Source organism: Panthera leo, chromosome A1 (assembly GCF_018350215.1).
Source record: "Panthera leo isolate Ple1 chromosome A1, P.leo_Ple1_pat1.1, whole genome shotgun sequence".
Taxonomy (NCBI): Eukaryota; Metazoa; Chordata; class Mammalia; order Carnivora; family Felidae; genus Panthera; species Panthera leo.
In genome coordinates this window covers 114,787,244-114,814,961 of record NC_056679.1, presented here as the reverse complement: position 1 = coordinate 114,814,961, position 27,718 = coordinate 114,787,244, and the positions used below count along the sequence as shown (strand labels likewise).

Below are 27,718 nucleotides of genomic sequence, written 5' to 3'. Positions count from 1 at the left end.
TCCACTTAGCCTCTGGCGGAGGAAGTGATGTCACAGGCCCCATGTGAGCGGATTGCAACACATGCAGCTGCCTGGAGAGAGGGAGCCGGTGTCCTACGTCAGAGCCGCCGCCGCGGAGCCGCCGCCGGGGAGGAGCAGCCGCTGCCGCCCAGGACTGGGCCCTTAGGTAAGCCGAGGGAGGGAAAAGCCAGCGACCGCCGCGGCGGGCTGCGCGGGGCAGGAAGAAGAGGGCCTCTCGGGGGTGGCAAGGAAGGGGGCCGCTCTGCCCCAGCGGCGGCGCTAACTCTGTGGTCTTGGTGTCTCCGGGCCCCGCCGGGCCGCTCTAGGGAGGAGGAGGCGAGAAGATGGCGGACGACCCCAGTGCTGCCGATAGGAACGTGGAGATTTGGAAGATCAAGAAGCTCATCAAGAGCTTGGAGGCGGCCCGCGGGTGAGCGCCGCGTCCGGCCCCCCCGTGCCCTCTTGGTTCCCGGACCCCTCAGGATGGCCGCCCCCGCGCCGCATGGCCGGATGAGGAGAACCAGGCACTAGTCAACTCCCGCCTTCTGGATCTCTGGGTAGTAGCCCCCGACCCAGGGGCGAGGGTCTGCGCGGTTGGCCCGAGAAGGGATCCTTCCCCTGCTTCGGGGCATAAGGGGCCCCGCTCCCGGGTCTCGGACCACTTAACCCCTTACGTGAGAGGTCATTGCTACTTTTGAATCTCTCCCAGGCACTTGAATCCAACACTTCCCTCTTCGACTCCAGGTGCTGCCCCCCTACTCGGGTACTTGGGGAGAAAGGGCTCGGCCTTCCTTTCCGAACGCTCTTCCCTGATTTCCTCTCTTCTTCCTTCATGTTTCTCAGCCATACCTTATTAAAATGGCCTCTCCCTCCTGTTTTTCTGAGACCCGAGTGGGTGAAGTTTGGATGGGACAGGACGGAGACGTGGTCAGGGACAACCTCTTTCTGACTTCCTCTGATATCTCTGGGTCTTCCAGCTCTTCCCAGATGACTTCCCCCAAGTCCTCTAATTACCCCCGGAGCTTCCTGGTTTTAGCTGTTAAAGTACCCACGTATAAATTGAAAATGCCAACATATGCGGGGTCGAATAGAAGGGACATTTTGGTTGCCTGGGTCTGTATATCCAGGAGAAATCCGGATTATGGGGCAGTTGATGGATGTGAACTGTTAACAGGGTCATTTTTCTCCTCTCTCTGGAACTTTCAGGGATAGAGGTTCCTGATGTACTAGTGCTTGTTGAAATTCAGAACTGAATTAGATGGGCTTTGGGTCTCCTTTTGTAAATTTTGTGGATGTGCACTATGGAAATGTTATATTGAAACTGGGTATATATGCTCCTTTTAGGTTAACAAAGAATTACTTGGTGAAGTTGTGTCAGAGGTACTCCCCTTTTCTCACTTTATTTTGTTCTTTTCCCAGTTGTAGGAACTTTTTGGTTACAGGAAGTGGCCCAAAAAAGCATTTGGAACGTGACATATTTGTATGTTTGAGCATTCTTAGAATAGCAGAGTGCCTTGCCCCAGGCCATTTTGAAGGTTTGTTTTCAGCACAAGAATTGTGCATTCTGGTTTCCAGTCCAGGTTTGTCTTTGATTGGTTGGCTTACAATGATAGGATTAAGCTTTTAATTGTTACCATATGAAATAAGGTGTACTCAGTTACACCAAAGACCTAGGGTTGATAATTGGTTTTGCCATTGTGTCTTGTTCTTACTAAGTTAGTGACATTTCTGCTTGAAATGAAGCTTCTGAAAGTTTGGCTCAGTTCAGTGACTTGGGCTTTTGCTAACTCTTTCCCTGATGGAAATTGAAGGTGGCAGCTTATTTTTTATTTAATTTTGTTTCTTTGAACTTAATAAAATACTCAGACCTATATAATAATCTTACAGGAACTTGAACCCAGATGGTTCTGTGCCATATGGTAAATTGAATAATTATTCCCCAAGTGTGAGCACATTATTACAGGAGGGGTAATACAGGTCCTGACCCATTATGTCTGATGCATTACTAGGAATTAGCTAGCCAGGTTCTTTCATTTCACTGGGATCTTCTGTTGTGTTACTTTCAATTGAGTATGGCTTTTATGCATCATTGATGCAGTGTTTAAAGTTGGATATGACCTGTAGATTTGTTCTCTTACTACTTTAATTTGGAGGCAGGTTCACACATTAGAATCTGCATACATTATATTCTCTTAGGAAGTCTAAAATAAATTAACGATTGTAATTTATTGTCTGAGTGTAGTAACATTAAAAATAAAACACTGCATGTAATAACAGCATTTCTTTCTACGGCTTGATGAAGGAAGTTAATTCTTACATTTGTCCCTTGCCATGTTACCTAGCCACTTGAAACCTTTAAGCTCCTCTTTACAGCTTTTAAAGGCTTTATCCCTTTGATTAGCAAAGTTCAGTAAAGTTTAAAGCTCACCAAAAATGAGGTTCTTAGTGACTACTTTTTAGTGATGAAGTTAGTTTGGACATTTTAGACCAGAATTAAAGCTTTCTCAAATAGCTGGGAGTAGTCTTCCTTTAAACAAATTATGTGGTTGATAATCATTTCCTACTTTGCTTTTATTCAGGATTTGATTGCATCTTGATCCCATGAAAATTTTAAATCTTGGCTACTTCTGGGTATTAGTAAAGAGTCAACAAGTGTATTCAGCTTGCTTCAGAAGTTTCCCAGTACATACCAATTTCTTTTCAGGAATAGCAAGATTTCATGTTCATGGCTGAACTGTATTAAAGTCTGACTCAGATTATCTTAGTGTATGTACAGTGAGAAATGTTTTCTTAACACTAAGATATTTTAAGAAGTGTAATGACATTTAAAGGCAAACTGAATGACCAAATGAATGTATACGTACTGGTGTTGGGCAGCCTGTGGATTTAAGGAGAAAACTGAAAATGTTCAAGCATGGTTATTAGCACTAGATAGTGAAATTTACTGGTGGATAATAGAATTGTTTTTGAAACAAATTTTTCCCCCTCCCAGTAGTGTAGAATTCTGGGCATGAAAATCAGATTGGTTTGTTTTTAACAGCTATAAAGTATGGTGTGATAAGAGTAATTTTGAAATTGAGTCAATTTGTGATTATCTTTTGATAATATTACGCATATTTAGCTTTAAAAGGGAACTGCTGCAAAATGGACTCACTAATTAAGTACATCTGAATAGAGTGAAGTTTCTAAGCACATACTTTATGGAGTAGTTAGTATGTTCTAGACACGGTTAAGCAGTACGCTACTTCATTAATCCTGGCAGAAAGTGTTGACACCATTTGATAGCCAAGGCAATGGGGGCCGAGAGGTTAAATAACTTGGTATCTGAAGTGTAGCAGAGCCCAGGGCTTGAACTAGTGTGTAACAGAGTGCAGTGGATATATTAAATGTTTTCAAAAAATATAAGGCTGGATTGACTCAAATTGGAATCTAAGCTATAACAGCCTTTTAATATTGTCATATCTGTGGAAGAGCATTTATAAGAGCCAAAATGACTAACACAGGGAACTTGGCCAGGAGTCTTTTTGTAGCCCACAATGTACTTAATTTTCTGAATTGAAAGAAGTATTAGTCATATAACTTAAATTTAAGTTAGCTGAAACAGACCTATTTAGTATCATGTAGGTTTAGTTGAATGTTAGTTTCTGTGTGTGTGTTAAATAATATGCCACTTTTTTTGGTATACGTAGTCCCACTTAATGTTAGTGGAAGTTCTTCCTGGTTTATGATTCTCCGTTGTTGGCTTAATGGGGACAAATGTGTATGTAAGCCAAAACTGGAAATAGAGCCATGTGAATGGAACTGTGGTTGTGGGTATTCTGGGTAAGGAACTAAAGCAAGTGGAATATAATGTTACAAAAAAGGTAGGTGGGAAATTTTGGGGGGGTGGGTTGTTTTTTTCCTGCTAATGTTTTTTTGAACCGTCAAGAAATAGCTCCAGAAATAAGGATGGAAGCTTTATAGTTTTCAGGTAATAAAATCATTGCCAGAGCCTGTTCTAGCCAAGGACAATGGTACATGTGAGAGACAAGGTTAGTTTGGGCTAAATTGCATCTGTAGGTGTCAGAATACTTTTTCACTTATTTTGATGAGGGAACCTTGTAAATGTCAGAAATAATGAAGGCTCAAATAACCCTTGTTTGAAGATCTGCACAGTTTGTAAACTTTATTTAGGTCTTCTGTAGTGGTCTTTGGCATTTTTAAATTTTCCTGTTTAATTAAAAAACAACTTGTAGATATTTTGACTTTGAAGAAAATAGAAATAATTTGGCTATATACATCACTGTCTTTTCTTTCCCAAAATATAGCTTCTTTTCTGCTCTACTCTTAAATAGTTCTGAAACCAAATTGGGAAGAGGGTCCCACACCAAGCATTTTTCCAGTCTTAGAGGATAACAGCTGAGTGTCCTACAGTTTAATTCTAGTATTACATAAACTTATCATCTGGTCCCCTAAGGTAAAGTGTTCAGTCCCATAAGACTGCCCCCATTTGTGGTAAGTCTGGGCTTCCCCTACTTCTGACCTACAGGCTTTAAATTGGGGGCTTAATGATTTGCTAGAATGGCCCACAGAACTTAGGGAAATACTCTACTTAGATTTACTGATATATTATAAAAGATACAAATGAGGAGTACTTAGGGTTAGGTCCAGAAGCATCTGAGTATAGGAGCTTCTGTCCCTGTGGAACTGGGGCATACATCCTAGGTTAACCAACCCAGAAGTTCACTAAATCTTGTTCAAGACGTTATAAAACTTAATCTGCAGATTGTCCCTCCTTCCATGCACCAAACCTTACCCAGAGGTCTTTGGATGGAGCTGAAAGTTCTAACCCTCAGGTAGTTACCTGGCCTTTCTGGTGACCCCCACCCCATTCTGAGACCCACCCTTAGTCACTTCATTAATAAGTCTGGTGTGCTCTTTAGAGACTCCTTATGAGTAACAAAAACCTTCCATAACCTAGGAAATTCTAAGGGTTTCAGAATCTTTGTCAAAAGCTGTGGATGAAAACCACATACATTTCTTATACCATATAACCCTTTTTTTAATAAATCTGTATAAAATTCTTCACATTATGTTGGTATATTATATATACCATATAACACTTTTTTTAATAAATCTCTATAAAATTCTTCACATTATGTTGGATTAAAAGTAATTTTGTGAGATTGTTGAATAGGTTTTTTTTTTAACCTTATAGACAAATAATTTGGACAGGCTATGAATATGATTTGAATCGAGTAAAGTATATTAAATGTGTTTGAATACCTTCCCCAAGTGAAAATTGTTGGTTAATAGAACATTCACCTAAATGACATGTGTAATGTTCTCAAAGCCATGAATTTTAGATACTTTTATTTTTACTTAGGTAAAAAAACAAAAAAACAAAAATTAGAATGTTTTTAATTTCTTGAGAAGAGATGAACGTAGACTAAATTACAACTACAGACAGAGGTCTTAGCCTCTTACTAAGAGGTCAGGATACAAATGCCACCAACAGGTCTGAGCCACGAGAAGAGAAAAAAGGGAAGAGAAGATATTTGATAGGGTGTGGTAGCCTTCATGCACTCCTGAGTGTCATTGGTTGCCTGCCTCAACTCAGAACTAGTTCTAACAGCTGTTGATTCAGAAATAATGTTTTATGCACTGTGAACCTAATGAACAATTACTGTCTTTGAATTTCAATCCTTGACAGACTTCTCATTGTAGTAGCAGATATACTTATCCTTCCAGGAAGGGAAGGCTTATTGTGGACACACTCCTAGGTAAGCACAAGTGTCTAATTAGAGTAACTTTTAAGGCCAAATGCAGTGTGGATTATAGGTGTCTCCCCCCCACCCCCATACACACAGACCAGTTGGAACCTTTTATCAGAGGGCTCTTTTTCTTAAAAACTTGGAGTTTGAGGGTGTGCTCAGTGTGGTCCCTTGTGCCGGATGTTCTCTTGTGAGAAAACTTAAAATAAGTTTGGGAGCAGAGCTGAATGGTCTTACATCCTATTTGAAGAGTCCGAAGGAAAAATTTGCCTCTTTTCCCTAGACCCACTGCTGAAACTAAGAATTAGAACAGCAGAAATTTCTTCAGAGTCTGGCGTGTTCTCTATGGATCTCAGAATAGAACCTTTTTGTAGGATACGTTCTATAGGTGTCTATTAATTCTTCAGCAGCCTGTTATCTTTTTTTTTTTTTAACATTTATTTTTGAGGCAAGAGAGTGCACGAACAAGGGAGTGACAGAAAGAGAGGACGACACAGAATCCAAAGCAGGCTCTAGGTTCTAAGCTAGCCACACAGAGCCTGATGTGGGGCTCAAACCCACAAAGCACGAAATCATGACCTGAGCCAAAGCAGCTGCTCAACCCACTGAGTCACCCAGGTGCCCCTCAGCAATCTGTTACCTTAATGAGGGGGAGAGGGATTAGAGAGAGGGCTTTGAGGCCCTTCTTTCCAGCAGGTTGGAAATTAGGTTTCTTGTGGGCACTTTACCCAAAGAGCATGAAGTTTGCTTTGATAACAGCTCTATCTAATGCCACTGGACACACTTTAAACCTTTGCCTGCTTTGTATTAAGAATGGAGACTTCCCAGGGTGCCTGGGTAGCTCAGTTGGTTAAGCATCCAGCTTCAGCTCAGGTCATGATCTAGCGGTCTGAGTTCAAGCCCCAGGTTGGGCTCTGTGCTGACAGCTCAGAGCCTGGAGCTTGCTTTGGATTCTCTCCCTCTCTCTCTGCCCCTCCCCAGCTTGCGCTCGCTTGCTCACTCACTCTCTCTCAAAAGTAAATAAACATTAAAAATTAAAGAAAAAAAGGGAAACTTCCTTGTTTGTTATTTTTGTCACTTTCTGAACAGATACCTTTTCTTTCTCTCAATATCAGTGAATGAAAATTAAGAGAAATAATTTTTTGCTTTCTTCTCACCTCCCCCAAAACATAATTGAGTTTTTACAAGCCATAATTTCATTATTCTCTTACAGATACAAAGATGAAAACAGATTTGATTCTTACATGTTATACATTGATCATGTTTCCTATGCTTTAATACAGCTCTTTCAGTCTGCTTAATTTGTATGTAATTAACAGCAGTTTTCAAACATGAAGTTTACATCCACTGTATGCTTTGTCTTTTGTCCCCATCCTTCCTATCCAGTTCAGAGGACTTGCTGTCTTCAGATGCCTGAAAACTACCTCTTGTCATGCAGATTAACTTGGGGATATTGTGCCTGTGCTCTTCTGTTTTCACATTTTCATTTGATGCTCTAAGGTCTCCTTGAGAAGAATGTTCTTAGTCAAAACAAAAGATTTTTTTCCCTGCCGCATTTGTGGCCCTCTAAATCAGATATTTCTCCAAACCCACATCCACAGTTCTAGATATATAAAAATTGAAGCCTACAAATGCATTTTTACTACTAACCAGTTAGCTTACAAACTTGAATATCTGTAGGTTGGACACTGGACATTTTGAAAGAAATGTGTAATGCAGTGAGGACATGGTCTGACACACAACCCTGAATTGATTATATGAACCATTTCCAGACCCATGTTAGTAAGTACAGAATAACACAGTACATGTTGAAGAGGGGTGTGCTGTAAGATGATGATTAGGGTCTAGAATGAGTTGTTGGACATTATCAGAAACCAAAAGTTGTATAACTACTCAGGCGGATTTCCTAGGCAAGGCAGGTACTGTCATAGAATGTTACCTTGGGCAGTAGTATTTGGCTGATACAGTATCTTTGATACATTGATGGAGTGAAGCTGTAACTGCTGTGGCTTTGAAATTGTAATTGAAATTCATTTTTGATTGAAAGCCAGTTAGTCTAAAATTAGATCCAAGAGCTTTGTGTTGGTTGATGGTGAGCTGTCAGGGTATTGAAATAGCACAGAGCATTTGTGCATGTGTGCCTTGTTCGTAAAGTTGGCATGACAAAGCTTAAGACAGTCCCAACAGTTTGCCTTTCAACCTAAATAAACTTTCATTTGCAAGTAATGAAAAGTGCTGATCCCCAAACATTAATTCCTTAATACCTCTGGGTGTTTTTAGATTTTACTAAAAAATTTTCTTCCTTTCTTGGCTCCTATTTTCTGGCATCTTCTGGGCTTAATGACTCCATTTAAGCAAAGAGAATCCTCAGGAAAGACAGGGTTAGAGGTTCGTGGCTGAGATGTGTTTTAATAAAACAGTTTTCTAAAGATGAGGTGAATAGCCTACATTTTGACTCCTCACAGCAATTCTGTGAGGAAACTATTGCCATTTCACGGATGAAAAAATTGAAATAAAGAGTGATTAAGTAGCTTGCCTAACATCACGCCCCACCCTGGTGAGGGGCAGTGCTGGATTTTCTGTTCCTACTCCTGATTTCAAAGCCTGTGATCCTATTATACCACGCTGCCTTCCTCTTTGATTGGTATTTCTTTGCTAAGTAGAAACATCTCCCATTCCCTTCTGAAAGGAGGACTCTTGTCCAAGGAGATTTGCATTTCACTAGAGGGAGCAGGTGTGCTGAGACCCAGGAGCAAAGATAAAAGTAAAACAGACATGCTATTTGCAAATCTACCCAAGGAAGAACTTGAGTACCAAACATATTTACTCTTAATGAGCATCGCTGGTGAGGGAAGTAACTTGGGTTTAAATCCTTCCGCAGAATTTCATTTTGTGTATTAGAACAGTAACAAGAAGGCAGTGGCTTTTGTTTTATGTGAAAAGTACTTATAGTGGTGGTAAAGAAACATCAGGTGAACTATCTCATTTCTAGGATTCCTTGTAGAACACTGGTGCCTAATGCTGGTTGTGACTGATACCTGTAGGCTTTGCCTTGATGTGAGACTACTAGAGAAATTTTCCAGCTTCTGCTGCTCCCTGGTGGAATATTCCACTAGGTTAACTTTGTGAAGTTGTTAAAATTTTTCTTTTTAAGACCAAACGAATGCCTGTAATTGTATAAAAAGGCATCAGATACATACATTTTTGTTTTGGGTAACTAAGTAATTGTAGTGCTTTTGAGGGTAAAATACTAAAAACCTTTGTAAGCTTTCTGCTGGAAATTTTTGGGACATGTGAGTTATTCTTTTCTCTGTAGAAGCTGCTTTAATGTCTCAGTATATTCAGATCTTGGACTTTGTCCCATCTGGTAATGGCTTCTGACCCTAAGGTCAATTGCATAAACCAATTTCTGGTAATTCTGTTTAGTCTTTTGAACAGTAATAGAATCCTCCCTCCTAGTTTGGTATTCTCTGAGCTCTTTATAAAAGGCAGGCCCATCCACCTCCAATCTTCCTCATAGATGATGAGGGGCCAGGGCATCAAGTTCAGGATGAACAAAATTAAGCAAAAGAAGACACTTTGGAAGTATTGGTTTTGTTATGTTTAAAGACTAATGGAGTGATTTGGGTTTTTTAACGAAGCGAAAGCTGGGACACTTAGTCATTTCTAGGCAAATGTTGGTTCCTCTCCAAAGACTAGCAAAGTTTTAAATGGTAGTTTAGAATAAATCTCTGGTGTTTGCCTAGAGGAGACCAAATATAGAGGATCCTTTTTCTGATGTTAAGAATTAACAGTTTGTTTATTCATCAGATTCATGTGCTAAAATGATTTGTGCCCTTAAGAAGCTTCTATAGACCTAGTGTAAGCAACATGTTATCTTACTATTTGATACTTGATGGAAGAGAAAATGGGGTTAGATCTTTGAAGTGACTGACAACTAGACAGAAGTAGTGGCTAACTCTGGGTTATATCAAAATAACGTGAACCATGCCACAGCTGTAGGATAAAGCTACTTAAGCTTTTGTATAATAAAATTATTTAAAATGTTAGAGGGGAAAGGATTTCTGCTTTTCTTTATACAAAATTGCTTCTACTGCTCTAGCTATATTAATTTGAACTGCATTTTTGGTTTGGTTCTTTTCTGTTGGAAGATTTGATAAATCCTGTAATCTAAGAATGGTAGTTGCCCTACCACAAAGTCAGCTTTTATCTCTGGACTTAATCAGATTCAAATAAAACTTACCACCATCTGAAATACCACCCCCCCAACTGTGCTATCATGTTAATTCTTTCTGATTATACTACTAAAGAGCAGAGGGGTAGAGTACATGGAGCTACAGTTCCATCTGGTTACGTTTCAATGAGCACTTACTATCTGCTATCCATGCTAGGTACTTCACCTGTATTACAGAACCCTCATGACCTTGGGAAGAAAGTAGAAACTGAGGTCCAGTCTGTGCTCCTGGGGCACCTGGCTGTCTCATTTGGAAAAGCATGTTGATTCTTGATCTTAGGATCATGGGTTCAAGCCCCACATTGGATGTAAAGAGTACTTAAAAATAAAAAATCTTCAAAAATAATCTGTGCTCCTAACCAACCTCCTACTCTGTTCCCATATTAAACCCATATCAGAAAGACTGCTGTAGTCTCAAAGTTTAAACTTGGTTTTGTATGTTTGGTAAAAGAAAAATAGAAACCCCATGGTGAATAAGAAATACAGACAAAGGCAATAGAAATTGGAGAGGAACTCAATGATTTTTCAGCTGGTGATCCATATAATGTGGCTAGCTTGGCAATTATCAGAAATGATTTGACTGAGATTTAAGTTGAGTCTTTTGAGCTTGAAAAGGGGATGGTGGGAATCCTTGGGCATCCATATCCTAGGCTCGACTCCATCAAACATTGAGATGAAAGCTCCTTGGTGAGCACATACTCTAAATCGTAATTACAAAGTATTATAGGCAGTCTCTAAAGTGTTCTGGTTCCTAGCCTGAAAGTAGTTCCATTACATAAGAGTGAGGAGAGGGGTAGCAGGACATTTGTGTTCTATCTGGGAAAAGTTGGACAATTCATCGTGGTTGTATTGCTGCCAGGAAGGGTAAATGACAGCATCTTACCTCCTGCAGGTGGGTTCTGTGAGTTGATCTTCTTTAGGTGTGGATGAGGTCATGGAATTGAGTTCAGCTGGCCAAGAGATCCTTCTTGCAGACGCAGAAAGCTAGCCAAACCAGTGATTCTCAGCCCTAATTACACATCAGAAGTGATGCTGATTCTGTTGAAATCAGTCATTCTGAAAATTGAGACTCCCTCTTAATCAGTCACCACCACCGTCACTGTCCCTATTGGGGGAGTGATGGAATCAAGGTGGAGGAAGGGGAAATTTTGTTGCTGGGCATTTGTTTTGCTCCTTTAGAAAATTTTCCAGAGATTCAGGGTTCTCATGCAAATAGGTCACTGAACTATGAGGTTTTTTCTTTTTCCAGTTACCTTTCTAAAATGTTCTTGAACATTATTGATGAATCTTAATAAGCTCTTTACAAGTGAAAGAGTGCCTAGATTTTCTCTGCGTGTCATTCATCAGAAGGTACCTTGAATCCAAAGGCTGGAATTCTGAGACCTAAACTTACACACATCCCATAGTCCAGGCTTGTTCTGATTACCTTGCATTTTCTTCCTGAAATACATTTTAGTTCTGGTACTTCAGGTAACCTTATAAATGTCTCTGTGTTAATAGTGCTCAGGATTCACGAAACCTTGGATGGATAACTGGTGGCACTATCATAACCTCTCATCTTAGGGAGAGAAACTTTTCCTTCAACCATCTATTTGAGACTGAAGGAAGGAAAAGCTGTCAGCTCTTTATTTAAATTCTCTTCCTTCCTGAGTTTTGTCTAGTTTTATTTACTGTCTGCATTTAGTCTATTTACAACTACTACTTCCTTCTGCCTCCCAAATATTTTACTTCTCAGAAGTTAGTCTCTGAAAGCATTGATGAACTCTTCTTTGATAAGGGAAAATGCCCCTAAAATGGTGAGAACAAGAAGGAATCTAAGAGCAGAAGCCCCTCGAAGCCCTATGTGGCACATTGTTGTGTATTGTCTGTCTTGCTTTGCCCAGTTTTTACAACCTGCATGTGAATCATTGCTGTACCTTATAATTCACTAACTCTTAAATGAGAGCCTTTTGATTTTTGAAAAAGGATATAGTGGCAAAGCAGACCAGTACATGAAAACTCTTAAATTTAAAAAGGTAGTAGTTTGTATATGTAGCCAGCAACTCCTTGGTGAGAGTTTTACTTCTTGTTCTTCCCTGTGGGTTGTTCGGGTTACTTTGAAATAATTCAGCTTCCTTGGGGAGCCTGGATGGCTCAGTCATTTGAGTGTACAACTCATGATTTTGGCTTAGGTCATGATTTCACAGTTCTCAAGTTTGATTTGAACCCGGTTTGATTTGAACCCACGCTGATTGTGCAGAGCCTGCTTGGGATTCTCTCTCCCTCTCTTTCTGCCCCTCCCCTGTTCTGTGTTTCTGAAAGAAAAAAAGGAAAGGAAAATTCAACTTCCTTGATTTTATTTTTGTGTTTACACAAACTGGTCTAGCGACCTTGAGTGGCTTGCCTTGGGGGTAAATGAGCGGTTATTTTGTTTGGAAACTTTCCTGGTAAAACTTAAATATGCTTCTGTTAAACCCAACATAAAAAAAAATTCAGATATTATCAAGTAGCCTTTAAATTTTAAAATAGAGGCCATCCATTTAATAAAGATGAATTCAAAAATTTAAGGTGCTCCCCCTCACATAGGAGAGAGAGACGTAAAGGGGAAACTAGTGAAAGGTCATTTTTTGAGCATTAATCAAAATTCAAAAGGAGTAGGAGGCCAAAACTAACTTTCAAGTAGTGTTTCAGATTTAGCAACTTGGTAGAATTTTTTTTTTTTTTTTCAAGCTACATTTCTGAATTACTTAAGTGGAAACCTATGGCAAGATAATGTTCTCAGGTTTCTTCATTACTTTGTCCTGTAGAATGTTACATGGTTGTAAGTGTAAGGTTGGTTGTCCAACTCTGGTGCTATAACAGCAAAGTTGCTTAATGAATGCTTATCTTCTTAACCTATCTGCAGTGGAAAGTAAATAGCTGCTTATCTTAAGGTCATTGCTTTGTCCTCTGCATGATTATCTTGCTTTAAGGATTTCCTTCAGGCATTTTGGGTTCACTCAGTGAATTTGTCCCAACATCCTCTTTAGCCTTAAATTTTCCATCCTTTGGGGTCTGGTGCCTGTTGACTTCCTGAGCTGAGCCTTCACCCCTGCTATCCTTGGAGCCCCTTCTCTTTCCATTCCCTACTGATTGCCTCTTTGCTGGTTCCATCTCCTAGGAAACTACTCTGTAAATCAGAGCACGTCAGCTTTTAAAAACTGAGCCCTTTTGAGAAATAACTCCTTTGATCCCTAAAGATTCCAAGAGCCCGTGGGATAGAGAAATACGTTCTTTTGAGAATTGTTAATCTGAGAATAAGCACAAGCTAGTAAAGTCCATATTAAAACTTCTCATATATATCTTCTTTTTTCCCCATTTTGTACATTTTCCTGTTGTGCATAAATTGACAGCCCCTGTTTAGAGACAGGTAAATGGCAACTACAGTAGAGACCATGTTTGAAGTTAAATTTACGTGTCTAATGTTTCCAGTCCCTATGAAAGCAAAGTCTTCTCTCCCTTAGCCTATAGTATTTGACATAACTCTGTAAAGACTTATCTGAAAGGTTCTTAGGAAATTTCCTTTTTAGAAACCTAGAAAGATAAATTACTGGAAGAAAAGCAGTTTGTTACAGTTGGTTGCTTAAAAATAGGATCCAACGAACTCACTGACGGTAAAGAGCATTTTTCTTTTTTTGTAATTGAAGATACCCATTTGTTTCATTTGGGAATTCTTTTTCCATCTAGTTCAGAAACTGGAACATGGCCACAGGTAGAATTTTATGTAGAATTTTTTATTTCTGGGCACCTTCTCCTGGTTTAGAAAAATTCCTTTTATGTAGTTGTATTGTGAACATTAAAATGAAAAACATTTTAGAGAGTGATACATCTGACTTAATGTGTGTTTGTGTGTGCATGAGCAAAGGATTGTCCTGAAGCAGTTTTGTTTTATGATCATTTTGATTGTGTTTGTGATGCCAAGTAAAGCTGCTCCTCATAAATTTGCTTGCTTCTCTGGTTTGGCTAGAATACTTGTTCCCCTACCCAAGGGGTGGCAGCAGAGCACACACCATACTTTACCAGGTACTGTCATTTGTCATTGATCAACTTGTAGTTCATTGAGGAAAGTATCGCAAAGGTTATGAACTGACCTTCTGGGTTTTAAATAGAAACCCCAACAGAAACAGTGCCAGTTTCAAAGATAGAAAATAAGCTGATAATCTGAATAACTATTTTGATAGTTGGAAGGGCTAGATAGGCAGCTTGTCTGCTTATAGAGAAAACTTGTATTGCAAGGGAACTGAGGGATTTACCACTTAGAAAACTTTAAAAGGGCAAGGTCTTATGTAAATGAGGTCCCTTTCCAACATTAATACTGGGAAAAAACAAATTTGCGGGATTAATTTTACTATATGAAGATATTTTTCCAGACATTTTAAAATTTCAAAATACCTGTGGATAAAGGTTTTCTCTACATTTTATTGTAGAGTGCCCCAAGAACTGCTAATTTAAAGAGAATGTGTGTTTTAAATTTTTGTGTTATCGTAAATGAACTTTTAGCTTTTGTATTGTGGCAGAGTACACACAACATGAAATTTAACCATCTCGGCCAATTTATTTATGCAGTTAAGTAGTGTTAAAAATACGTTCACAGTGTTACGCAACCAGTCTTCAGAACTCTTTATCTTAGAAAACTGAAACCATGCTAAACAACAAAACACCCTATTTCCCCTTCCCCCCATTCACAGCAACCCACTGTTCTTTTTGTCTCTGTTAATTTGACTACTCTTAGATACCTCATGTAAGTGGAATCATACAGTATGTGCCCTTTTGTATATGGCTTATTTCTCTTAGCATAAATTGTTCAAGGCTCATACAGATTGTAGCATGTGTCAGAATTTCCTTTAAGGCTGAATAATATTTCACTGTATCTATATATGTACCACTTTTTTGTGTTACTATTGATCCATCAAATGGATAGATGGACGTAGGAATTCTAGCCATCTTTTGGCTGTTGTGAACATTGCTGCTGTAAGCATTTAGTGCCTAAGTATCTGGTTCCCAGTTTCACTCTTTGGAGTATATACCCAGAAGTGGCAATGCTAGATGATGTGGTAATTCTGTGTTCATGTGAACGACTGCCATGCTGCTATTCATAATGGCTGTGTGATTTAACATCACCCAGCAAGACATAGGGTTCCAATATCTCCATGTCTTTGCCAACACTTGTTATTTTGTTTTTTGATGGTAACTATTTTAATGGGTGTGAAGTGTTTTTGTGTGTTGATTTGCATTACCCTGATGATTAGTGATGAGTTCATTTGTTTTGATAATGTAGTTTTGTGTTTGCTTCAAGTAGAAGTAGAAATATTGAAATGAGATCTTGTTAATAAATGTCTGGAGAATGTAGCTAAAAAAGGTTTTGGCATCAATACTGAGGTTATACCGAAGTTGGTGGCTGCTCGAAAGGGACCTCCCACGTGGCAAGGCTTTGATAGTAGTGTCCTTCATAGTTCAGAGTTTGGTCCTGGTTTTGAATTTTAGAAGCTGGAATTTGTTTGAGCACCCTGAATTGGCCAATTTCTCATATATGGGGTGTGTGTGTCTTAGATTGAAAAATGATTAATATGGGGGCGCCTGGGTGGTTCAGTAAGCGGCTCTTGATCTTGGCTTAGGTCATGATCTCACAGTTGGTGGGATTGAGCCCCACGTTGGGCTGTGTGCTGACAGCAAGGAGCCTGCTTCAGATTCCCTCTCTCTCCCTCCCTCTCTCTCTCTCTCTCTCTCCCCCCCCCGCCCCCCCCTCCACACAGTGTCAAAATGAATTTTTTTAAAAAAGTGATTAATATGTAAAATACGTTTAGAGAAACACATAGAGTAGATGTATGATTTCCTAATTGGGATATTTGTTTGAATTCCAAGATTCTGCTATTCCTGTTAGGAACTAGTTTAGTTCCTAAGGGTGCTAAACTAGTGATTTTAAATTTTCATGGTGAGCCTGGAATTTAAAGAAAAGGAGAGACACTATGATATTCAGTTATTTCATCTAGACTTTGTAAAGACTTGTTGTATCATCCTGTGGTGGCTTCTCCCACTGAAGAACCACCAGATTCCAAGCTTCTACCATGGACTCACTGTCAGATTCCAGCCTGTTATCACCCCCTTATGAAAGCTTCTCTCTTTGCCCTTGAAGAATGAGGTGTTTCCCAAGCATCCTTTAAAGTGCCTTACTACTTTTTCTTTTGGCTAGCTAAAATTGATTCAAATAATTGAGTACCTATCACATTCTGATCACTTTTCCTAATTCTGGGCATACTTTGATTACACTGGAATAGTCCCTATCTTCCTAATCACTGAGAGTGATATATTTCTATTTTAAGGGGATTTCATTAGCTCCCTTTAGTAATGATAAGCATGAATTTAAACTCTTGACTTATGTGGTACTTGAACCTCTGATGTTACTCTTTCTTTCACAGCAATGGCACAAGCATGATATCATTGATCATTCCTCCCAAAGACCAGATTTCACGAGTGGCAAAAATGTTAGCAGATGAGTTTGGAACTGCATCTAACATTAAGTCACGAGTAAACCGCCTTTCAGTCCTGGGAGCCATTACATCTGTACAACAAAGACTCAAACTTTATAACAAAGGTAATCTAGAATATGATCATTTTCCTCCTCTATTGTGTTTTGGTTATATTTTCCACTTTGATCCTGCCATGATGCTTTTGGTCACTATTGTATCTTTTTCAGATAGCCATCAGCAATTTACCTTTGGCCTTGGAACTTACCCCTCTCTCCCCTTTTTTTTTCTTTAAAGCAAAGTAGTAGTTACTTAAAAGTGTAAATCCTCCTTTTTTAAACATCTCAAGTATTTTTAAAATTAGGGAGAGAATTCTGCCGGAGAGATTTACAGATATTTCTGCTTTATTTAAATTACGACTTAAAGGAACCAGGGACATGGGGCACCTGGCTGGCTCAGTCATTAGAGCATGTGACTCTTGATTTCAGGGTTGTAGGCTCAAGCCCTCCATTGGTTGTAGAGATTACTTAATAAATCTTTAAAAATAATAAAGGAGTAGGGACAGAACTAGGAACATTTTCTATTAATTGAGGAAAATTAGCTATAGATTTAAGTAGAGAAATTGTGTGTTTTTTGCAGTACCTCCAAATGGCCTGGTTGTTTACTGTGGTACCATTGTAACAGAAGAAGGAAAGGAAAAGAAAGTCAACATTGACTTTGAACCTTTCAAACCAATTAATACGTCATTGTATTTGTGTGACAACAAATTCCATACAGAGGTAAGAAGTTCAAACAGTATTTTCATCATCCCAGAAAGAAACCCTATATCCATTAGCAGTCATTACCATCCTCCCCCCCCACCCCCTATCTGTACCCCCGCCTCCCCAAGATCTCTCACCTCTAGGCTACCATTGATTTTGTCTGTCTCTCTAGATTTCACTTATGCTGGGCATTTCATACAATGGGTGGATTTTTGTGACTTGTTTCTTTCACTTAGCATCAGTACTTCATCCTTTTTTATTACCAGATCATATTTGCTATATTTGATTTATCTGTTCATCAGGAATATTAGGAATAATAGTGCTCTGAACATACATGTACCATATGTGTGACCATACGTTTTCATGGGAGGGCAGTATATATACTTAAGAATGAAATTGCTGGGTTAAATGGTAACTGCTTAACCTTTTGAGGAATTGCTAGACTGTTTTCTAAGTCATTGTACCACAAGGCTGGCTATTTTAAAAAAAAAAAAATTATACATTAATTGTGACACACTGAATGACCATCATTATGTTTGAAGAAAGTGCTAAACTGGGTTTGGAGAACTGGTTAGAGGTGAAGAAATAATTGCCTATCTCTCCATCTCTCCCTGTATACCCATGATACTTGCCTATATTTCTTGCATCCTTAGTTTTCAGTTCACAAATTATAAAACCTTTAGGACTGTAAGAGCTTTTATTTCCCCATGAAACTTTTGAGTGACAGAGATGCCATAAGATAAAATTTAAGGGTGGAAAGGAAACCTCATTAGAGTGACCTAAATCAGTCAACAGTAGAACAATCAGGAATTCACAGCTGGCTCCTAGTTCAGTCTTTTGCTTTTCATCAACCCAGGGAAAAACCTCTACAGTGGAATTAGAACTGACATTTGTCGACACAGTTTACAATGGATGATTTCTGCTAACTTGACAGGAAGTCCAATTCCAGTTGGATCTTGGTTCGTTGCATAGATGATTGAGACTGTTCTCTGGGCTATCTTGCCAGCCTCTTTTTGGCAAAAGCTTCATTGGGAAGGCTCTTAGCTACCATGTCCCACTTACCTGTATCTAGTTTCATGAAAGCAGATTTCAAGTCTTAATTTAAGTAGTACCTGTTACTTGTGTTATCTAGCTTTTATTAAGCTAGCTTCATTGGTATTTCTAAACCTTAACCCTTCCAGGTACTGTTTAATCTTGCTAGCTTTGTTTATTTTGGCTTCAGCTGATATGTTGATAACTAGATGTGAATGTGACATGCTGTACAACACAATTTATGTCGCTTCATCAGGACAATTATACATTCTTAAGAGGGATAAGTATTCCCTGATGAGCAGAATTATTGAAAACCTAAACTAATCAAGCCACCTAAGAGATTGCGACATAATGGCACAACATTCATGTCTTAATGCTAATTTTCAGATATGGTATGATTAAAGATTGATTACTAATGATTAATCTGCTTTCTGGTCAATTCTTAAAGGAAATATTTTCTTCCTTAGTTAAAATGGAAAGGGTATTTCTTAACTCCAAAGAAGCCTGACACCTAGGAAGTAATCATCTACCAGGTGTGCACATTCCATCATGAAAACTCTTGACCCATCTATATGAGTTCCAGGACTATTTAAATATTTGTTCTTTGTGGGGACAGAACTATGGGATATAATTATAAGCTAACCTAGAAGGGGAATTGTCCCCCAGAAAAACTCCACAAATCATTAGCTATATAATACCTTTAAAATAAAATTGAGTTTTAGGGGTGCCTAAAATTGAGTTTTAGGTGGCTCAATCCATTAAGTGGCCAACTTCAGCTCAGGTCATGATCTCACCGATTTCTGAGTTTGAGCCCCATGTCGGGCTCTGTACTGCCAGCTCGGAGCCTGGAGCCTGCTTCAGATTCTGTATGTGTGTGTGTCTGTCTGTCTCTGTGTCTCTCTCTCTCTCTCCCTCTCTCCCCGCCTCCTCTCCCTCCCCCCCCCCCCCCACTCATGTCTCTCTCAAAAATAAACATTAAAAAAAATTTTTTTTAATAAAATTGAGTTTTAGATCCTGATACCATTAAGGGTGTTCAAGACATATATGTTAAATGAAACATTTCAAATCTAGATCTTTTTGTAGACTTTCTGGGTTTTCTCCTCATGGACTCCTTCTCTAGAGTTGATTTACAAGATACCCTTATTTGCTATAATGAATACTGCCTGCTAATGATGGGATAATACAGAAAGTGACCTGATGGAGGTTAGCTTTTTGTACTGTTGTTGTTTTAGAGTTTGGACTTTTCATTTGAACATTATGTTCCATGGATTGCCATCAGACTAAATCAAATCAATTAATCTGAACCCTATACCTCTCTTGGTTTTCTATTCATGTGTCCAGGTCAGGTTTGTTGAAGGGCTTTCTATCATTATTGTTGGTGTTTTTCCCTGCATCTGTTTCAAAATTGACCGTATGGGTTACATATTTATAGCTATAGTCTAAATCATTCCATAAAATGACTTTAAGTACTCCTACCATTCTGGATGGGGTGAAAGGGCTTGTATGTACATCCTTTTGGATTTTGTCTTGCCTAACAAAGCTTTGGGATTTATTTATTGTGTGATAACTTATGTTTGCTTTTCAGGCTCTTACAGCACTACTTTCGGATGACAGCAAGTTTGGCTTCATTGTAATAGATGGTAGTGGTGCACTTTTTGGCACACTCCAAGGAAACACAAGAGAAGTCCTACACAAATTCACTGTGGATCTCCCAAAGAAACATGGTAACACAGGAGGAGAACATGAGCCCATTTTGTGTCTAGCAAAAAGGAAACAAATAGTACAGTTGACCCCTGAACAACACATATGGGTCCCAACCTCTGTGCACAGTTGAAAACCCACATAAAACTTTTTTTTTTTTTTTTTTTTTTAAGTTTATTTATTTACTTACTTGTTTTGAGAGGAGAGACAGAATCCCAAGCAGTCTCCATACCCAGTGCAGAGCCTGTTGGCAGGGCTTACTCTCATGAACTGTGAGATTGTGACCTGAGCTAAAATCAGGAGTGAGTCAGATGCTTAACTGACTGAGCCACCCAGGCACGCACTTTCACCCCCCACCCCCGCCAAACACACACATATAATTTTTGACTTCTCAAAAACTTACCTACTGATAACCTATTGTTGGAAGTCTTTACCATTAACATAAACAATTGACTAACACATGTTTTGTATGTTAATTATATTTTGTACTGTATTCTTTAAGTTAGGGAAAAAAATGTTAATGAGAATCATCAGAGAGAAAATACATTTACAGAAATATACTGTGTTTTTCTTAAGGGTCAACTGTAGGGGCACCTGGCTGGCTCAGTTGGTAGAGTGTGCAACTCTTGATCTTGGGGTTGTGATTTCAGTCAAGCTGCACACTGGGGGTAGAGATTACTTTAACAAATAAAATATTTTTTTAAGGGGTGGTCAACTACATAAAGGGAATAACTCCAGATGAGAAGCATCATGAAATGACACATGACTCATTGGTGCTTATGATTCTTCTTTTGATAAGATAATTGGTATTTATTCTGAAAATGTGTATCAGTTTGTGCCAAACAATCATTTAAAATAAATAGTAATTTTTCTCTGTCTTTGTGTTAGATAATGGCATGATTCGTTTTTAATTAGCAAGTTATTTTGTACTTCTTACTAATTACCCATTTTTTCCCACATTTTGTGTCAAAGGTAGAGGAGGTCAGTCAGCCTTGCGTTTTGCTCGTTTAAGAATGGAAAAGCGACATAACTATGTTCGGAAAGTAGCTGAGACTGCTGTACAGCTCTTTATTTCTGGGGACAAAGTGAATGTGGCTGGTCTTGTTTTAGCTGGATCAGCTGACTTTAAAACTGAACTAAGTCAATCTGATATGTTTGATCAGGTAAGTGAGAAGTAGATGCTCTGTTAAGTTGCTAGGTGAGAGTAGTGGGTCCTCTGAGCACTGGGACATGCACATCTTTTTGGTTTTCAAGTGATAGATTTCATGTTTAAAAACAAGTTGACAGAATTTCATGTTTAAAAACAAGTTGACAGGTTTTTATTAAGAAACATTCCTCCACGTTTTTCTGGGTCTTTTTTCTCTTTGAAAACCAACCATTTTTAGATAGAATCATTATGGTCTGGTGGCAGCTTCTGGTTTAGTGAATTGCTATAATTAGCCTCAAAATGGAATGTGATTTCAGAGAAAGTAGGGGTTTTTCTGGTCTTCTTCTGATTTATTTCTGGAGGTAAATAAAGCAGTGAAACTCCCAGTAATATGATAGAGCTGATTAGCCTAAAGCATTTAACCCAAAAAAATCTTTTGGTCTATGACATGGACTCAGGCATAACACATTTCAAAGGTGCTCTTGAGAGGGAGTAGCATTATATGGTAGAAGTTTCAACCAAAGAAGTGGTGTTGTACTCAACCACTTTATATGGCAGGAACCAATATCCTGTTTCCTTAACAAGGAACTTAGTCTTGTTGGTGATTAATGAGTTGTCAAATCTAATCAAATGTGTGATATGACTGGCTGGGGAAGTTACACTTTACAGTGTTGCTCACTGAGACCTGCTCATGAACATACTGGGCTCTTTCCCCGTATTCTCCCTCTTTAGACTTTAGTTAGAAGTGGTTAAAGACCCATTAAGAAGAAGTGTGTCTTGGTCAAGGTGTTTTGAAGTACTAATGATGCTTTTTTTTTTTTTTTTTTTTTTTTTAAATGTGTGTATGTCAGAGGTTGCAGTCAAAAGTTTTAAAATTAGTTGATATATCCTATGGTGGTGAAAATGGGTTCAACCAAGCTATCGAGCTATCTACTGAAGTCCTCTCCAACGTGAAATTCATTCAAGAGAAGAAATTAATAGGTATCAGTGAAATGCAACTTACTTATTATGTGAAATGTATTTGTATGTATGTTTGTGTGTGATTATATATATGTAACAAAATGCCAAAACGGTAAGAGGAAGATTGAACGTTTGTATTAAAATCTTCCTCAGTGGAGTCATTAATCTTCCTTTATTCTTGAGTTCTAGTAAGTGTGCTTGTATTTCCACTCTTTTTACCCTTTGGCAATAGGAACCAAACTTCAGTTTTCACATATTATCTTTTATAATGCAGTGGTGAATAGAGACCAAATTAAAGATTAATCTGGCCATTGGGGTACCTGGGTGGCTGAGTTGGTTAAGCATTGGCTTGGGTCTTATTCTTACGTTTCCTGAGTTCCCCGCTTGGTTTTGTGCTGACAGCGTGGAGCCTGCTTGGGATTCTCTCTCCTTTCCTCTCTCTGCCCCTACCCTGCTTGTGCTCTCTCTCAAAAATAAACAAACCTTAAAAAAAAAAAAAAAATCTGGCCATTATTTGGCTTTGTTTCTGATTTATGGAGCACACATTTTTCCAAGTGGTTGTGTATTTGGCCCCGCTATTAACTCTTGAGTCAATTTCTAGAGCCTCAACTAGAGTGGGAGGACTTTTCACAGCTTTTGGCTCTTATTTTTAAGTTGTTATTTTCTCTCTCTTGGGGTTTTTTAAGTTTATTTTTTTATTATTTATTTTGAGAGAGTGCATGTGTGCGCAAGCCGAGGAGGGGCAGAGAGAGAGAGAGAGAGAGAATATCAAAGCAGGCTCCACACTGTCAGAATGGAGCCTGATGCAGGGTAATCTCACAGACCATGAGATTATGACCTGAGCCAAAACCTAGAGTAGGATGTGCAACTGACTGAGCCACCCAGCCACCACTATCTCTTGGATTTTGAGCTAGAAAGTCTATTTCTACAAAGGAAACTTTTAATATATGTGCTTCCTCACCTATCCCTCATCACAGGACGATACTTCGATGAAATCAGTCAGGACACGGGCAAGTACTGTTTTGGAGTTGAAGATACACTAAAGGCTTTAGAAATGGGAGCTGTAGAGATTCTAATAGTCTATGAAAATCTGGATATAATGAGATATGTTCTTCATTGCCAAGGCACAGAAGGTATGAGAATTAGAAAGTTAAATAAGATTATGGTTTGTTGGTGACCTCTGTGTTCTGGAAACCTGGGGTGGAAATTTGGGAGAGGTGGCTTCTGTCTGCGTAAACTGTTTTGCTTGAACTGATAAATGTCTGCTTAAGACTGTTAAATTTCCTGAGGACAAGAACTGTATCTTGAGTATGTTTGGTGTTTACTTACGGTAGGAGCAGTATACCTAGTAGACATTAAGTGCATGCTGACTAATATTGCTTATAAAAAGAAGGTTGAAAGAATGAATTCAGAAGCCCTTTCATCTAACCTGACTTATGGGACTTAAATCTGCTAGTGTATAAGAACTAGGTTAACATACTTTTTCCCCCAATACTACAGAGGAGAAAATTCTCTATCTAACTCCAGAACAAGAGAAGGATAAATCTCATTTCACAGACAAAGAGGTATGTGATTGTTTTCCTAGTTTGGTAATAAATGCAAGGAAAGGAAATCTATGTTAGGGCATTGGCAAAGTAGAGTATCAGCTTTGAGATACCAGACTTAATACTCTTGGCAGTGGGGGGCAACGGGAGGTGGTCACGTCTTATATGCTACATGCCTGTCTGATTCCAAGGAAGGAGACCGTGCCATGAAGTAGTTAAATATTCTCATTCTTGAAATAGTAAAGAGGAAGATTTGATTGACTAGTGCCTCTTCTGCATTGTGAATCCTGTGCTACTTTCTTCACTCACTTTATAAGCTTTTGTACTGAAACAGCTTCTGCAGCTTTGGTCTATATGCATCACCACAAAAGTGTCACCTGGCCAGCACAGATCACTTAAAGTTCCTCAAATTCTGAGTTGAATGACTTTGTTTTTCACAAGGTTGCTCTAAAAAGTAAATTTGGCTTGTCTCTTCTGGGCTGTTAAATGAGTGCAGCCTGGAGACACTTTACAACAGCCTGACTTTAGAGACAACAACAGGAACCAGAAGTTGAAAAACTGCTAAGTGTGTGTTGACATTTTATCATTGAGCCAGAGCCTGAGGAGGAATGTTATTTGAAATAGAACTTCTGTGCTATTAGAATTATGTCATTAGAAACCAGAATTCACATAGAGCATGGCACACCCACTTAATAAGGAGAGAGAATGAGAATGATCGTGGGTCCGGGAGCTAGGGTGGCTAAGTCTTGATTACATCCTAATCCCATTTTTTCTGTATCTTCATGGTCACCCTTGCAGACAGGACAAGAACATGAGCTGATCGAAAGCATGCCCCTGCTGGAATGGTTTGCTAACAACTATAAAAAATTTGGAGCAACGTTGGAAATCGTCACAGATAAGTCACAAGAAGGATCCCAGTTTGTGAAAGGATTTGGTGGAATTGGAGGTAAGTAGCAAATAAGAAAACTAAACTTACGGCCAGGGTCTCAGGCCAAAGCTTTCCTGGCTATCCCAAAATCAAGCTATGAGATGAAGTGTGCTCATCCAACGAGGCAGAGGCAGGAGGTTGAGGCAGCACATGGTTGCAGGTTCCTTGGTTGGAACTGTATTTTTTATCATCATCTCTTTGTTTTCTGTAATTCTACAAGGGAATTGGACTTTCCTTATTGAAGTGAACCCTCCCCATCCCAGGAACACTGGTGATTTACCCTTTGATTTGCTTTCCCAGGTATCTTGCGGTACCGAGTAGATTTCCAGGGAATGGAATACCAAGGAGGAGATGATGAATTTTTTGACCTTGATGACTACTAGGTAGTCGACATGGGTCCGGCAAAACGTGCCTCACCCTCCAGCATCCAACCCAAGGAGCATACCCGTGGTGGAATCCAAACAGATCCCTGCCTTACAATTGGAACATTTCCAGAACTTAATCCATGAGCATTGGATATTGAAAAGAAAACCGAAACAAAACCAGACCCAACCCTACACTTTGGTTTGTCATGGTGTCAGCGCAGCAGCCTACAACTAAGTTCCTAAAATGCCACTTTGGACTAATTTAAAAAAGAATCCCAGTTTTTACTTTTACTCGATGGTGAAATTGGTTGCTCTTGTATTTTATGAAAAAAAAAATGATTTTTTTAACCTTCATACATAGAATCAAAAATACTTTAACTGCTGTAAACCTTCAAAAGTTAATAGAAATGAGATCATACTGGTTTGTTTCTTATTTTGATTGGAGAAAAATTGCTGCATTTCGCAGTGACCCATTTACATGGCATTCTCAGCTTAGACTGCATAAGAAGAAATACATGCGGTGAAATGTTGGAACCATTTTTTCTTGGTCTCTGTTTAATGTTGAAAGGGTGAGCTAATAGGAGGCAATTTCAACTTCACTCCCTCACATTACTCCTCCCCCTCCAGACTGTCAGTTTCAAGGATGCAAATTGCATTGCAAAGTCAAACTGACACAGGAAGCATTTGGGCCAATGCACTGTTCCCTTTCATCTGTTTTGCAGGCGCATTTGTGCCTGGGGTTTGGGAGCCCTTGGCATCAGTTGCATTGATAAGGGTTCCCATAATCTTAGCCTACTAGAAACCAGTTTGGGATGGATATGATGGGGCTTCTGTGCTATTGCTGGGATTGGGAGAAATAAAACATGCAATTTAAGTGGAAGCAAAGAAATTTAAAGAATATTTTATTTTGCTTGGGTCTGTCCTTGGTAAAAGGGAGATGGTTGTGTTTTCCTTGTGTTGGATGGCATGATTATGTGAATGTTTTGATTTTTTTTAAAGTGAACTGCAAGGTTTTTCACAGGAACGACTGACAAGACATGTATGACTGTGCATGTAATTATAAACCCCTGACCTCCTGGTGGGGTTGGAGCATCTGTTTCAAATATGGGACTTACAAGCACCTCTCATATGAGAAATTATGGGAGGGGGGTGGGAAGGGCAGGGGTGGGAAGGGATGGGACACAGCTTCTGGCACCAAGGACTTAACTATTGTTGGATCCAAAAGTGGGCCTGAAAACCTGAAGCTCACGCTTCATAGCTGGGTTCTAAGTTGGATTTGACCCCAGCCGACATGCAAGGTCATGGCGTGCCCGAGGTGGTGACAGTGAATAAAGTGTATAGGATGTGCCCAGTGGTAGCAATGGAAAAAAGTATACCAAATGGACTTTGAAGGACCAAAGGTTTTTAAAAGTCAATTGGTATCGTTCCCACACTGATAGAGTAGTGGGGTACATTTGGTTTTCAAATTGGGTACTTTTAACACTTTAGTGCCTGACTGCTGTTCTTCACTGACTTGACTCAGTCACTCGTAGCTTTATTGGTCTGAACCAGCTCCTTGTTCCCAGGTTGCAGACCTGCCTATCGTTCCAATAATCCTGTTTCACTTGAATGAAGGGAGTATGTCTTAATTGTAAAGCTTCTGGTTCTCACACTGTATACTCTGAGGTCCAAATGACTGTCTTTTAATGTATAACCTGATGTCTCAACCCCCAGTGAGAAGAGTCCATTCTTTGGTATTCACCAACGTGGGAGGCTTCACCGGAACAGGCTTTTGCTTTGGGCTCTGCTGTTTGTTTGCAGAACACCCAAGAGCGAGCAAACATGCTCTCTTCACAGCAGTACCTTAGGGTTTTGCCATTGTAAATGGGTCTAATGTGATATGACAAGACCAGAGAAATTGGATGTAAATTTACATTTTTGAATATGCTTGTTGTTTCACATGATACATTTAGGGTATGCAGCTCCTTTTGTAGTTTTTATTTTTACTATTTAAGTTTGGAAATGATGCCAAATTTTTGTATTTCTTTAATCAATGTGTTCTCTTTGGTGATATATATTGCATTATATATTGATGTGTGTATCAATATATACTGATATGTATTACACTTACACATACAAACACGTAAATAAGAGGGGTGAAAACCGTAGCCTTTGCATTCTCTATAGCCTCTACAGAGAGATCCTAAGCAGCGAAATCTTGGTGTTGTGATGTACAGAAATGGAGAAGAGTATTAAACCATATTTAAGAATACACTTTGTGTGCTTGAGATTCTTTAGGACTGTTCCTTGTCAGGGTCTGCACCATGGAGACAGTATAAGCTCTCCAAGGCATGTGTTAAGTTTGGTAATGGCTAATAACTTTTCAGCCTTAAATTTTAGTTGTCTTTGTTACATTTGCCTATGGAAGGGTATATGCAAAGGAGGCCTGAGGACATGGTCCCAAAATTACCATGAGAGGAAGAAAGTTCAAGTTGTTGGGGTGAAACTAATTTGTAGCTTCCCTTATTCTACATGCCCACCGAAGGGAAATCTTGCGCTTTTTTTTTTTTTAAATTTTTTTTTTTTTTAACGTTTATTTATTTTTGAGATGGAGAGAGACAGAGCATGAACAGGGGAGGGGCAGAGAGAGAGGGAGACACAGAATCTGAAACAGGCTCCAGGCTCTGAGCTGTCAGCACAGAGCCCGATGCGGGGCTCGAACCCACGGAGTATGAGATCATGACCTGAGCTGAAGTCAGACGCTCAACCGACCAAGCCACCCAGGCGCCCCAATCTTGCGCTTTTTAAAAAGCTGTTTCAAGTATGTTATGC

At 39.2% G+C, this 27,718-nt stretch overlaps 1 protein-coding gene across 3 annotated transcripts; it reads left to right on the top strand.

Moving 5' to 3' along the window:
* On the top strand, positions 1–27,158 carry ETF1 (eukaryotic translation termination factor 1). Of its 3 annotated transcripts, none has more exons than XM_042936475.1 (11): positions 1–166; positions 327–430; positions 16,422–16,597; positions 17,109–17,248; positions 19,848–19,986; positions 20,936–21,126; positions 21,962–22,091; positions 23,048–23,203; positions 23,571–23,635; positions 24,413–24,560; positions 24,843–27,158. In XM_042936475.1, exons 2-11 carry the CDS (start codon positions 345–347, stop codon positions 24,923–24,925), a joined length of 1,314 nt encoding a protein of 437 aa, XP_042792409.1. In that variant the 5' UTR covers positions 1–166; positions 327–344; the 3' UTR covers positions 24,926–27,158. The 3 variants fall into 3 exon arrangements, with proteins under 3 accessions (XP_042792409.1, XP_042792418.1, XP_042792424.1); XM_042936484.1 differs by lacking the exon at positions 1–166 and adding an exon at positions 5,693–5,762 and having other exon boundaries at positions 357–430; XM_042936490.1 differs by lacking the exons at positions 1–166; positions 327–430 and adding an exon at positions 459–557.
* The last annotated feature ends 560 nt before the right edge of the window (positions 27,159–27,718 follow it).